The 15,206-nt window shown below is 41.6% G+C and overlaps 1 protein-coding gene across 5 annotated transcripts in view; it reads right to left on the reverse strand.

The window, feature by feature from the left end:
* Positions 1-8,151: 8,151 nt before the first annotated feature.
* LPAR1 (lysophosphatidic acid receptor 1) overlaps positions 8,152-15,206 on the reverse strand; it is a 101,589-nt gene continuing 94,534 nt past the window's right edge. For all 5 annotated transcript variants that reach the window (XM_075931438.1, XM_075931439.1, XM_006117990.4 and 2 more), the window contains one exon: positions 8,152-10,439. In XM_075931438.1, coding sequence (XP_075787553.1) covers positions 10,138-10,439 — 302 coding nt within the window. In that variant the 3' untranslated portion in view covers positions 8,152-10,137. The remainder of the gene's footprint in view (positions 10,440-15,206) is intronic.

Raw genomic sequence — 15,206 nt, forward strand, 5'->3', positions numbered from 1 at the left:
TGGTTATGTCTAGACTGCAGACTTCTTTCAGAAGAAGCTTTCCTGCAAGAGATCTTCCAGAATTTTTTTTTTTTTTCAAAAAAGTGTGTCCACACAGCAAAAGTGATCTGCTTTTTTGAAAGAGAGCATCCAATCAGTGTGGATGCTATCTCGCATTTAAGTTGTGATTACTATGGACGGAGTGGCCACCAGGGCACCTGTGCTTTTTCCTGGTGGCTTCTTCTTTCTTTCTTTCAGACACACCTTTTTCCGAAAGAGCTCTCAGAAAAAGACTTCTTCCTCATAGAAAGAGGCTTACCACTGTGGGAAAAACCCCTGTGATCTTTCAACTTTCTATCGAAAGAACGCAATTGCAGTGTGGACATAAGTGTAGTTTTTCTGGGAAAATGGCTGTTTTTTCCTGGAAAAACTGCAGTGTAGACATACCAACTGTGCCCAAGGAAGTCAACAGTTTACCAGACATAGGCCACAACCGAGCCCATTTGAAAATCTTTCCTCCTTGGCTCTTGACTCAGAAGGCCCAATTCAAACACTTCTTACTCAAGCCACATTCTTACTAACTTCATCTCACACACACACACGATTTAGTATGAAATGTCAGAAGAGGATACAGAACCATAAAAAACTTTTTTTTTCAGCATGTTCATAAAAGAGCAGAGAAATTTAAATCCTGGGGAAAAACAACCCAATGAAATGAAAATTCAGTGAGTTTTAAGCCTCAAGCCTGTGTGAGAAAACTATATGTTTTCTTAATATGCTTTTAAGAAATACCATCTGAGGGAGGCTGACTGCTTGCAGGGCAATGCATTAGCTATAAGATCATGTAACTGATGCTGGCATCGTCCCGACACAAAATTTTTTAAACAAAATAAGTGTCGCCTGCTAGCATTCAGCAACAGCTCCAGCTCTGTCCTCATTGTTAACAAATGGCAGAGAGGTCTAGCAGGCAACAGCGGCTGGGATGGCTCAAACTCAGGCACATTTTTGAACAACTTTCTTGAGCTGCCAAGAGTGTGTATATATAAAAGATCCCGAGATGACACTGGAGAAGTGGAGAAAAATGTGCAAGATGTTTATAACTGAAGAACAAGCCAAGGCACGACCCAGAAGCCGTGCTCCGGGGACGATTGGGGCAACGAAAAGGCACGGCCTTTCAAGCTTTTCAGCACCCTTCCGTTTGTTAGTGGTAAAGTTTAACTTCATGTCAAATGTGGATGGGAACAGGGGAGGCTTTTCCTCATTTAAATTGGCTCTTGGAGCTCCGAGTAAATGAAATACACCTAAAACAACACAAAGTCTTTCAGCCGCCATCTGGAAAAAGCCACACCATGCAAAGGGCATTACTCCTTTGGAAAACAAAGCGCCGTCTCTGAACTTGTCAGAACCCCCCTGAAGAAATCACAGTCTAAGCTCTGCAGGAAAGGGTTTCAATCCTCTTCAATTTTTCCCTTCTCCTGCTCTCAATTTTTCAAATCACCCCTTGGCACTGAGGGTTTCAGAGAGTACCATGCCAGGTAGTAGGCAACACAGGGCTCAGCTCTGAGCACCTCACAATGAAGAATCACGTAGCCACCCTGGAGGGAGATCAGAGAAGATTAAAGGGCTGGAGCATTCTTATAAGGGAAGAGCAAAAGAGCTACACGGACAGATTGCTTGGATAAGTGATGAGTAGAATAGAGAACATGCCTGCATGCATAACACTGAAGGGCAAACTCATCCAAAAATGGGAACAATTAGACAGGACAGTCCTGTGCAGTATAATTAAGAACTTATCTACATGATGGCTAAAGCCCTTAGGTGATTTGTGAAATACTGTGTCCACACAGAGGCCATAAACAGCCTGCAAGTGACCTGTTGACTAGTCAGAACAGACTGTTTTTCAACTGGCTTATTAACTAGTTAAAGTTAAAGGTTCAACGTGGACCAGGTTAGTGTCAGTTTGCATGCGGAGTACCTACCGGCTGAAACAGCGTAACTAGCTCGCCCGCTCCAGTCTTGCAGTGGGGAAATCTTCCAGCTTCCAAGGGAATTAAGCTGCAGGACAACTTCCTCCACCAGCAGAACTCTTCTCACCTCAACTCTTCTTGCTCTGACACACACAACAGGAACTGAAAGGGAAGCCAAGATGGGTGAAACAATGGGTGACAGTCTGGCTGGCCAACAGGAGGAGGAAAGGGAGCCTCCATCATTAGCTTCTCACCTGCTTGACAGTCTCCAGCAAACAAACATTAGACAAACAAGCAAACAAATACATAAAATGTTGGCAGCCAGCCAAGAAAAGGTGGGCAGGTGAACAGAGGACAACAGGAATGACAGGTTCTGGCCAAATGCCACAGATTAATCAGGCCTTCTATAGGAACCCCTCCCGCACCAGCAAAGAAATGGAGTAGATGACCTAACAAGGCATAACACCTCCCTGTTCTCCAGTCTTGGCCCCAGCATCACTTGTCAGACTTCTGCAATGAGCTTCATGGGTTCTCGAAATCTGGGCCTTGGTATCTTGAGTACTTCTCCAAATTACTGCTCTGTTTGGTGCCTAGTGCACATCTCCCCTGCGCCCTGCATCACTGCACATGCTGTTTATTCAGTGTTAACGGACTGCAATATAAATAGTCTGACTTCCCCAGAAAATGGTTACCCAGGTCTACAACAAACCCCAGAAGTACCACAAGATGTTTTCATGAGGCTTGATTTATATAATAAATTGCTTATTTTGGCTGCCTGCTCCTTATGTCAAGGCAAGGCAAACTTTATAAAGCCTCTTTACATTGCACATGACATGGCATTAAAGGTCCATTATTAAAGCTTTAAATATTACATATAGAGAATTTTTGGAAATAATTGAGTGTGTGACCTTTTTTGCATCTTTTATGAGGTATTTAAAAAGTGTGAGGGGATTTTTTCCCCAGGAATGTCAACTCTGGTTTTGCTGAAGGACTCTCTCAGTTCACAGTATATAAACTGTTAGCGTTTTTTCCTTAACTGAATACCTGGGGTGGGTAATCAATTCTTTAAAAATATTTTTTGAAAGAGTATTAACTAGTCAAAGATAAACAGAGATTACAAAAAAAACAAAAAACAAACAAAAAAAAAAAACTGACAACCCTCCAATAAACCCCCCAAAAAACAACCAACCAACCAAAAGACCCCTCCCCCCACCACCAGGGTTTTAAGTAGTCTGAGGGCTGATCAACAAGCTGATCCTAAAATAAATGAATCTGTTTCAATCCACTCTCTTTCTTATTGTGGTGGAAGCCTGGTATGAACACACTGATTTCAGAATCTAAGGGTCTTATTGCAGTTTAGCTTTAGTTGGTGTTTTATTTACTTAATTCAAATCCAAATAGGTCAGACATTCTGATGTGTGGCTAGGTTTTGTACAGTGCCTAGCACCGGGGGGGTGGGGGGAGGATGTTTCATGACTTGAAATTCAAGGTATATGGTAATGCAAATAATAAACAAAAGGCTAAATAGGAACTAAATTTCTATTGTGAAAATCAAGCCAAAACAATTCCAATTAGGTTTTTTATAGAAAATAGAGCAGCAATAGAAAAAAAGCACATGCCCAATTCTTTCCCTCAGTGCTTAAAAAACTCAACCCTTTGTAACCAAACCTACCATTATGCTCACGTAACTCACATTTACACATTGTGGCTCTCTGTCACCTTTCACAGCTGGACCACACAGTAAGATTTATGAGTCTGCGATTGGCAGAGAGGTAACAGAATTGGGTTTTAGAGCCACAGATTCTGAGTCTGGCCCCCACTCCTCACAAGACACTTGCACCCAGGTGACTCCTTTAGTGGCATGAAGAGCACCTGAGATTAAAATGCCACAATCATGGATTTAAGCAGCCCAGAATAAGGGCCGATGGGAGCTTGACAGTTTGGAACAGAAGAGAGAGCATGAGCTACACTCAATGCCAAAAAATAAGAAAAATTAAACTGACTTTGATTTTAATATGATTCACCCAAACTAAACATCCCACAATGCTGCTAAATCATGCTGGGGTTCCAAAAATCAAGTGCAGTGCTCAATGGAATGGAAAAGATTGCATGTATCTGTAGACATATTTGTAACAGATTATCCCCACAGTACATTTCCCCTAAAAGGCCATCTCACATACTTTGGATTGCACATGTCAAACACTTTCCTAAAGTAGGCATAACCTATAAATGTGTATATGAACTTGACACACTAGCATTGGCTCCATGCGTAGTTAAGACTTACAAGAAAGTACTTTCATTTAACTAGAGGGAAAAATAACCAGATTTCTTAGTTTCCCATATATATACACTTCTCATTACAAGGAGTTTATTACAGGCAGGGAGGGAACATGTTGTGTGACTGGGAGTTTCTTGTTAAAGTGTTGGCAGTACATCAGTGGTCTGGATTTACTTAGGATGATGGCGCAGACAATATGTTGGTTTATGACCACAATGTATTTGTCCAGCTGTATTTTTATACTGTAGGGTTCCTCCTCCCCCCAGTAGCTTTAAAAATATTTACGGGAATGAGAAACTTTGTCTAAAAGCCTGTAAGAGAAGAGGAGAGGAAGGGATATATGGTAGGACAAGGCATAATCTCTGGAAGGGAGGTAGCTGAGCACTTGGAAAGACTTGTGACACTTTAGAAGTATTCTAACACTGGTCAGCTACATTAACATGTAAAAACCTGGGTGCACTGGTTGAAAATGGAGTGGATTGAAGCTACCTACTATTACAATTATACTGACTGATCACTACCTGCAAGAATGGAAGACTAAAATGGGATGCTAGGAGACTCTTTTGATATTTATATAGTTTTGACCTTCTCTTAGAGTTTGTCTACTGTACAGTATATAATCATGTTTTAAGACATCTTAAATGTACTTGTAGATTTTAAGTGAACAAGAACAAACATTCCTCACTAGTTGTGTTTCACTATAAACAACACTTTGCTTTTATTCAATGCCTTTATTAAGGGCTTCTCTGCACTACAATTTGCAATCTCATTAGTTAATGTAGTCAAATATGATTACAAATAAGTGCAGACAAGCCTTTATCAAAAAAACCTTATTAAAGACACTAAGGAAATGCAAAGTATTTCATTTATATTCGTGTAATTCATTATATGAGTAATGGAACAGTAAAGAAAATACTTTTAAAGAAACACTACTACATTTCAAGATCAAAATGGACAAAACAGACTTCTAGGTACAAAGCACAGTCGTGGCTTGGCTACGTGTCTTAGGAAAACAAGTTTTTCTTAACCATATCCTGTATTGTTCTCATTTATTTCAAGGAGATGATGATGATGATGTGTGTATAAACTGAAACCTCTCAAAACCAGTGTCCAAGTTAACATCACTGGAGAGCTTTTTTTACATAAATTGAAAAATTATTTTTGATAGCATTCAGATAAGCTGTTGCTGGAAGCCCTACACATACAGTAGACAAATATACTCCCTCTTGATCATTGCACATACTCTAACATTTAAAATATAGTGCTATTTAATATTGTTTGAAATTTATGCAGATATTTTAAAAACAAACTATTGATTTTGATGTGCAAACTGCCATGCCTTTAAATTGGAGAACTTTTGATGGGGAAAAATTCCCTAGTTTCTTAGAAACTTTTAAGGTTTTGCCTTCTAAAGTTTTGTCCCCATACTTAGCTCTATTGACCAATAACTGGCTTTGATGGCGGTTCATAGATGGCAACCCCAGGCATTTAATTCTAGATCCAGATGTGGACTTCAGGTACTTGTGAGTTTGGATTTAGCGATAAGAGCGAGTGGTAAAGTCCAGCTCTTCCAAACTTCATTACGCTCTGATATGGGTTTTCAGTTTGGGCACATCTCTAGTTATTACAGAATCTGAGCTCTTCAATAGATGTTATAGATCCTGGATTAAGAGGCTGGGCTCACAACAAGAGAGATGCTGCAGTTCAAACACAATATAGAATAGAGATAGAAATGTAGCCGGGTTAGTCTGGTGTAGCAGGAACAAAAAACAGGACTATGTAGCACTTTGAAGACTAACAAGATGGTTTATTAGGTGATGAGCTTTCGTGGGCCAGACCCACTTCCTTAGATCAAATAGTGGAAGAAAATTGTCACAAAATTGTTGTGACAATTTTCTTCCACTATTTGATCTGAGGAAGTGGGTCTGGCCCACGAAAGCTCATCACCTAATAAACCATCTTGTTAGTCTTTAAAGTGCTACATAGTCCTGTTTTTTGTTCCCACAATATAGAATAGATTTTGTATTTTAATGTAAATTTGTACAGCTAATAGCTTCAAATTTTTCCCCGCCTTCATCAGTAAAAAGAGAGAAGATGGAACACAACAGAGGTAAGGAAACTAAACGGTCAGTGAATGTTCCATATTTTAGCTTACAAAGACATTTGTGGCACCGCCCCCACCCCAAGAATTCCCTAACTCTTTCTATTTTTCCACAGAGAACTCTTAACACTAGTGCTGTTGCCAAATCAATGAAGGGGGGAACATTTTGATTAATGACATACAAATGACCTCCTCCAGCATTGCATTTTACTAAACTCCTCCCATGTTTACAGCTGTGTGCACAAACACCTCTGCATTTGAACTCGGGTAATATTTGCTTAGGCGAGACATACAAGTATGTTAATGAAGTTGGGAGAAACTTTGGAATTTTAAAAAGTCTCCCCAATGCTTTTATAGGATTTGTAGAAAAAATAAATTGTTTTAAAAGAATTGAATACTGGAGACAATTATACAACCCTCTAAAGATACTGAGAAATCTAAATGACAGATTGCTAGGATTCTCTGCCAAAATAAGTAACATGAGAACCATTATAGACAGGAGGTTGAAAGAATCATTCTAGTCCAAATTCTTGTTTTCATTTCCTTTGCTCATGGCAGCCGTAATTACATTAGCTTCCAGAAAAACTATGCAATTGGCAACTCAGATTTCTCAAGGATAGTGATAATTATATTAACATACAGCACCAATTACATTTTGTAATAGCCACATGCTTAATTCCTTTAGTGCAATCATATAAATAAGTTTTGCACTCTGTTAACTTTGAGCAAACCTGTGCAGTTCATCTTCAAGTAATGAAAAACCGCCTGTGTGACAAATGTTCTTGGATTAAGCTCTTTGATGCACGAGATGTAATTGCTGTTGCAAGTTCAAAAATTCTAGCTTCTAGCACTGGCTAGTGTTACTCTGGAGTAGAATGTAGGCAGGGACTTTTGTCTACTGTACCAGCAATGAGAGAAACAGAAGCACCATGCAACACCCATCACGCACATTAAGCTTGTTAACCCTTGTCTTTTGCAAATGATTCTTTCTGCTCCAATCCTTCCCATACTCTCCTCCCGAAACTTTCAGACACCCATATTTTAAATATTTGGGGGGATGAAAACTCTTTTGTTATATCTGGCCTATAGGCACCTGTCTACTCAATCACATTCTGGGACTAGAATTGGCGGTTCCACCAATTGGCTGATGACTTCTCTTGTCCTTTGACTTTGTCACCCTACTGACTCCCTCCCATGACATCAGAAAATACCTGCAGGGAAGGAGGAAAACCACTAAAGGTTGGGCCTTCCTGGGTGGGCACCCTTGGGACCTGACCAGTGAATTTGCCAGACCAAAGGAGGTCCCCTGCCATCAGGTTGCCAGCCCGCTGTCCCTTCTTGTTGTCGACTCCTTCTTGCCTAGGCCCTGGCCTCTCTGCCACCAGGCTCTGGCTGCTGCTACTGCCGGGCTTGGGCCCAGATGCTGCTGGCCTGGCCGGGACTCTCCAGCCACTGCTGGCCCTGTGGCTCTCCAGCCATGCCACCAGTCTCCCGGCGGTGGTGCTGGCGGGCCCCCAGTGGCACTACCAGACCTCCACATCCATGGTCCTGCTGGACCACGGATGTTGTTGGACCAGAGGGTCCCGGTTTAGGGAAATGCAACCTGCATTAAACCCAGATATTGTAGTAGCTCCCATTCTGCTGCAGGAGACACTGGAAAGTGCAGTGCCCTCTGTCATCTATACCTCCTCGCTGAAGCAACCAGCAGAAGGAAAAGCAGATCTGGAAGGACAGAAAAACAGATACTTTCTCCCCAACTCCATTCCCCTCTTTGGGAAATCCCCCTTGTTGTCTGAGCACTGAAGTATGCACACCAAACATTGTACACTCATTGAGAAAACTTTATTAGTGGCTTAGTGTGGAGTTTTTTTTGTTTTTTTTTTTTAAGTTCAAACAGCCCATCTTCTGGTTCTTATTGTAGTTACATGTGTGAAAAAGACCATGAATTCTTTTATTCTCGGCTTCAATAAAGTATGAACAAATATAGCTGTGTGTGTTTTGTACAAAGCGAGTATAAATATCAGTCTCTTGTTTAAATGACACATGACTCCCGGAAGCTCTCTCTAAGCCCACCTGCTTGCTCCCATTTCCCCACTTTCACGTAGCCCTTACACACCTGCTGAACAATAGATGTGAAAATCCTAGCTCCACTGAATTCAATGACAAAACTCCTATTGATTTCACACTCTTTGGCAACTTTATACTTTGCCTCCTTAGAGCTAAACTCCCCTTTTCAGGCATCCTTCTTTAATCTCCACCCTCTAGCCACCTCAACACAATAGCCTCATGACAGTCTTCCAACACCTGCTACCTAACATTCGAGAGAATTAGACTGATCAATAAGCCTCAAACAAGTTATTATTTAGGCATCTAACAACATGGAAAATAGCCTATCATGAACTTTAGTTGTGGTCCATTACATTGTTATGCCCGCATGAGCGCACACACAAACAAGTAATTTGGAATACCAATGTCCCAAGTTCTTTAATACAAAGTTCCCTTCTTCACTAAAATTTGTTTGATGGCAGACAATTGAGTTACATGAGTATGTAATAATTCATAGGCGCTTATACTTGGGACGGGTGGTTTCTCCTCTTGAAGTAGCCATATATTAGATGTCCAAATACTAGGCTGGCTTGTCATAATGGAGATTTCAATTGTTTGACAAATTATTATATATTTGATCTCCTTAAAAAATAATATTGTACCTTAGCTCCAAGTAACTACTGTTTATGAGTTGAAGGGTAAATAATTTAATAGCTACCCTCAAAAACATCTCAGTGCAAAATTTTTTTAAAAAGTTTAACAAGTACACTGTATTATGCATTAAAATCCCTTTGAATCCCAGTGAATGAGGAAAAACCTCCAATGCCATAAATACATCTTACCAAACACTATTGTGTTTCAGCTTAGCCTCACAGCTGTAGCTCTTTTAGAGCATTAAAGACACACCTTACTTTAAGGAGCTGACTATGCATAAACTTGGGACTCCTTGTGTATGTTACATATTTCAATACCACACTTCAAAAAAGAAAAGTTAAATACCTTATGACTAGAGTACTGTTTATTTTATCATCTAAACGAATACTGCTCTACAATCTATGGTTTTCTACTTTCCTGCGGGACTTTACAAAGATCAGCTTTTCCGTAATTAAAACAATTTGCAAACACACGGAACATGCGTGTTCTCTAATACCAATAGAAAAAAGGTAGCAAGAGTCAGAATTTCCATCACTTTCCTGTTGTCTGTAATAGATGCATAGTTTTGGTTTGGTGTAGCTAAGAATACAGACTACAGCATGTTTTTTCTCCCTGCACAGATAATGTCCATCACAAGCATGCAGATGGTGATAAATATTAAGTGTTTATTAAATGAAATGCATTTTTTTAAAAAAGATGACTAAGTGTCTACATGTAAATGCAGTGAAGCTGGTATAAGCTTAATTAATCAGAGTTGATTCCAATTGGCACCAAGACAAAGCATATTCTGACCAAGTCTAATTAGTGTTGCCTAAATACAACTTCCCAAGGGCTACTTAAGAATTCCTTCGCAAGGAATCTGTTTTCTACTTTCAGAAAGTAGAAGAAAGGATGAACGCTATAGTGTGGCCAGTTCTGCATACAAGGCTGGTGTTGTGCGTGGGTGGGTTTTCTGGAAACAAGAGTACTACAGTCCATTAGTATTTAAGCCTGTCTTGTGAGTTGGTTACTTTACTTGTGCCCAGCCCTCTTTGTACGTGGTTTCGTAGCCTGTTATTGTTCAGCCATCAATAAAAATGCTCTCTGGTCCTTTTGGATCTTTCAGTTCTGTTTTAAACCACAGAATGATCATTACTGTGCACTCCAGCCAAGATGGTGTGATTAAGCGATGAGGCAGAGCGGTCAGAGCCCTCGGTGGGGCCATTGGCACTCTCGCTGCGCTGACAGCAGAGGATCTGTTTGAAGGTAGCACTCATTTCCTTGTCCCGGTAGGAGTAGATAATGGGATTCATGGCAGAGTTGAATTCAGCAAGTAGCAGGAAGAATTTTTCATAGGCCAGGACGTTACATTGAGGACAGCAAACATCAAGGAGCAACAAGACTAGTCCTGGGGTCCAGCAGATTATAAAAGCACCTAGTGAGAAAGAAAAATTAAAGATCAATGCACCAATCACATAAAAGGCTGTATACACAATCTGACCAAACCCAGCAATATTTCATTCTATTTTGCAACAATCAATATACTCCTGGCAAGGGTTTGTTCACTGATAGCAGAGGTTTCTCTCAAAGTCTGAAATTTTTTTCTGGCAGAACTTCATACCAGAAGAGGCGTCACACATGCTGTCCTCTAAATATTCCCTCCTTGGCAAATGTTTCCAGTAAAAGGTGATAATGAGGCGCATTCTTCCTCCTCAGCTAAAGGCCTTTGATTAAATCTTGCTCCCAGGAGACAAATGAAGCAATGTCCATCTCAAGCTAACCACAACAACAAAGACTACCCTTCTGCTAGCATTGTGAATGAAGAAGTAGAAAGAGGGACACGATGCAGGGAGTAATTCTCAAGGAAAAGAATTTGTTTGGGTCTTGCTAATCCATTACAGGCACATTACGTAATGGAAAGTACTAAACATGCCCTCTATGCACTGAAAGGTAGTCTTTGAAGGGCTTTATTTTCTCTCTTAGAACTCTATTCAGCAGAAATTCAGAAGCTCCTAAGGCTTCAGTAGCATGATTGCCAAAGAATCTTGCACTGATTAAAACACTTTTCCCCCTCCCACTCCTCTGCCCCACCCCCCCATCACTTGCAGAACTGAGAGTGGGTAAAGCTCAGAACAAAATTCTGCATTTAAGCGCAGGGATGAAATCAAGTAGCTATTATTGTAATTGGGGCAGTGAAGTTAGGCATTCTGATAAAGTTGTTTCCAATATATACATAGCGGAGGGAGCTCTGTTGTGGAAAAATCTGAGAGAAAATGAGGGGATTTTAATGCTCTTGAGATTTGCTGGATTGACATCAATGGAAAAATAAAGTCCTTGTGTACAGACAGGTTTAGCACAGGCAATGACAGTATAAGCTTCCACATCTTGCCTTGTCAATTCTATTTAGTTTAGGTTTTTCTGCTGCAGCCATCATTATGGTCCCTAGTAGTGTGCCCCTATTGTGAGGGGACATATCAACTCAAGGGGCAACATAGTTCTGCAACAGCATCATTTAAATTTTAAATGAACTTTCAGACACTGCTGTTTACCAGGCACCTCCCCTTCAAACATCACTGAAAGACTCAGGCCAGCTCTACACTATAGGGGAAGGTGGAATTAAGATATGCAATTTGAGCTACATAAATTACACAGCTGGAGTTGACGTACTTTAATTTGAATTTCCCTGCTCCCGTTGACTACCCTTACTTCTCGCAAGAGCAGGAGTACCGGCTGCTGACGATAGATATGTTAGATAGCGTACAACTGAATAATCATGTAACCATCAAATTTTCGTGGTTACACGACTATTTGATAGTCCCTCAGGGCAGGGCCAGCAGCCAGTGAACTCTGGCTCCACTCCCCGGGAGCTCCCTGCCATTCCACGCTGCTGCCTCTGTATCAGAGGCAGTAATGCGGGGCGGCACACTGGAGCCGGTTTGTGAGGGAAACTGGTTTAATAACCAGCTCCACATGCAGACTGGTTGCCTGCTGCCTCATCTGTGGGTGGCCGGCTCCTTGTGGACAGAGGCTGATTTGCAGCAGCCTCTCCTGCGCTACTGATTCTGATAGACGAAGCAGAGAGAGAGAGAGAGAGAGAGAGAGAGAGTGTGTGTGTGTGTGTGTGTGGCGGAGCGGCGAGTACAGGTGGCATCACAGAGCTGGTGCTGGGGGGAGTTGGCTTTTACCCCCCCTATAGGAGGCAGCACGGGGGAGAGGTGGGTCAGCAGAGCCAGTATGCATGGAGAGTTGGCTTATGTGTTGGCTGGTGTATATCAGCTCCTGCCTTCTCCCCTCACCCTTCCTGCTGATGCCTCTTTATCAGGCTGCAGGGGTAGGCAGCAGGTGGATCCAGTGCTTGTGGGGAGTTGGCTTAAAACTGGCTCCCCATGGGCACTGGCTCCCTCTGATACAGAGGCGGGGTGGGAGGATGCGTGTAGTCGACAGGATGGCTTATCGGTTACTCATGTAGTCTACATGTAGACATCCCTAGCCGACAGGGCAACTGCTAAGTTCTATTTAGTGGGTCTTTACTAGACCCGCTAAACCAAACTCTGGAAGATTGACTGCAGCAGCATTCATCTTCCGCATAGTGAATGCATGGCCTGAGGCACAGAGACTAGCCGGGCATGTCACACAGTCGGACTCTGGCGTACAGAGAGGGCAACAGGGTTCTAGTATTCAGGCCCCTCTGTCGAAAATCCCACAACACCAGGCTCCTTTAGTTCCCATTTCAAAACCGATTATCTTGACTTAGCTCAACTGTTTGGAGGATTTATAAGGAGCAAGGATTTCTGTAAGGAATCCAGCGCACAGACCAACTGTGCACTCTATTTGATGATTATGAATATCTATAGGAGTCAAAGCATGGTGAAACACAGGAACAGGGACAGCATCCATACTGTGTGATGAACGCTAAATAGCTAGGTTTGATTAACTTCTCCATAGGGAAAACGGTTAGCTCTAGTTACTTGGAATGTAGTTAATTAGCCACTAGACAGCCATGTGTTTTTCATGCCTTGGATATCAGTAAGTCTCCTAATGCTGCAATTCTCTTGAGTGTAGCATGAAGATCTAAGCACCCAATTATGTTAGCATTTATTTATAGCATAGTGCCTTTTCCCATTAATACTAAATTCAGATGGCCCATTATAAATTGAATACTATTATCTACAAAAAGTAATAGTGAATAGAGTTAATGCTTCTGCAAATATATGAAGAATAACTTTTCTTTTGTTTCTAGCCAGATATAATGCTCCCTGATTTTGCCCCCAAATGCTTATGGTATCACCCCAAATCTTCAGCTCAAGAACAAATCTTTATTACATTGAGCTTAAAGCTTTGATTGGGAATTTTGCTGGTCTTTTCACTTAGTTTTTATTTCAGTTTCTAAAATGTGCCAGTCAAACTCCATGAAGATATTTTTAAAAAGGCCAAGTTCTAACCGACCCAATTCCAGCTCTCCTCAACTCATCAGAACGAGAGCTCTGCCTCTCCCAGCACCGACTCCCTCAGAAAATGCCTAGGGAAATAGATATTCCCTTGCAAAATACCTAGAAAGTCAACAAACTCGGGCTCCAGCAAATCAAAGGGAAAGCGAGTCCCAGGTTTGAAATCCCTCCTCTGATAAACATGTGCAGGAACAGCGGCTTTGTTGTAGGACAAAAGGGTTTTACCTAGTAGTAAATGCCATCACATCATGCCAACAGTTTCTGCCACTGTCAGGGTACGTCTACACTTGCATCCTAGTTTGAACTAGGGATGTAAATGTAGGCAACCAAAATAGTAAATGAAGCGGGGATTTAAATATCCTGCGCTTCGTTAGCATAATCTCGCCTGCGCTGTGTTTTGTAACTCAGCTGTTTCAAACCAGGAAGTGCACTCTGAGCCGCATTAGTTCGAATCAAGCCCCTTGCTTCGAATTAACATTACTCCTCAAAAAATGATTTCAAAAAATTTCAAAAAATGAGGAGTAACATTAGTTCGAACCACAGGGTTTGATTCGAACTAACGCAGCCCGGAGCGCACTTCCTGGCTCAAAACAGCTGAGTTCCTAAACAGCGCGCGGGCAAGATTATGCTAATGAAGTGCGGGATATTTAAATCCCTGCTTCATATACCATTTTGATCGCCTACATTTGTATCCCTAGTTCGAAGTAGGGTGCAAGTATAGAGGTACCTTCAGGGAGTTCCTATGAGCAAGCAGACTGTGGTAGGAATTGCTGGATGAGCATGGACTGACAAGTGTGGTCCTGAGTGAGCCTGACACTACTGCACATCAATGCAGCTGTGTTTTGTTGAAAGCACAGCTGTGCTCTGACATAGATACCTTGTGCTGTACATTCTGCTGCAGTTCTCACCAGCTATTTTTTAAAATTCTATGCTGCTATCGTATGCAAGCGGCAAAAGTGATCTGCAAGAATTACAATGAAATCAGAAAAGGCTCATCATATCCATTCCATCATAAAAGGGTATGTACGTATTGTAAGAGAATTCAGAGCAGAACCACAGTAAGGAGAGGAAATGATCTAACCAGGGGAGCCAACAGCGTCCACGGACCCCTGGGCAAGGCATGGAGGGACTGGAAGAGTGAGGCAAACGCAGAGCCTTCCAGTGCAGCAAAATCTTTGCGCCCTCTGTAGATTTTTAGTACTAAGCTTTTGTTGGGCAACTACACGGCATAGTTTGCTGTGCCAACTTGGTAACTACATTGCTCTTTTCCTTCGACGTACAGCAGAGCTCCAGTTCTTGTTTCCCCCCGAAGAAGACTGGCAAGTGACAATTTAAATTGCTAGAGAACCGTTACTAGTTTGTTAGCAGCACATGAGGTCTAGGAAAAACACAGCACATACACAGTCTTTCCCTTTGCTGAGAGTTGGATGAAACTCTACAGCAGCCTGATGATTTAAATAGTAGCCATATGCACATGTTGTCTGTGGCTCCCTGACCTCTACTGCTTGAAAAAAAATCACCAAATGCCCCCTTGAAACATCTCATACCAACAGCCCAAACCCAGAAAAAATATTGAGAGGAAAAAAAAGAAAATAAGATGCAAAGAACAAGATTGATTTTTCTCATCTCTAAGTTGTAGTTTCACTTCCAGCACCAATGCTGTTATTAACCATGACTGTTTAGTAGCCACTTGAAATAAATTTGAGGATCTTAGTCCTGATTGTAAAGGGCTACTTTCATCATCCATCTTGACT

The sequence above is a fragment of the Pelodiscus sinensis genome, chromosome 6, assembly GCF_049634645.1.
Source record: "Pelodiscus sinensis isolate JC-2024 chromosome 6, ASM4963464v1, whole genome shotgun sequence".
Lineage (NCBI taxonomy): Eukaryota > Metazoa > Chordata > Testudines > Trionychidae > Pelodiscus > Pelodiscus sinensis.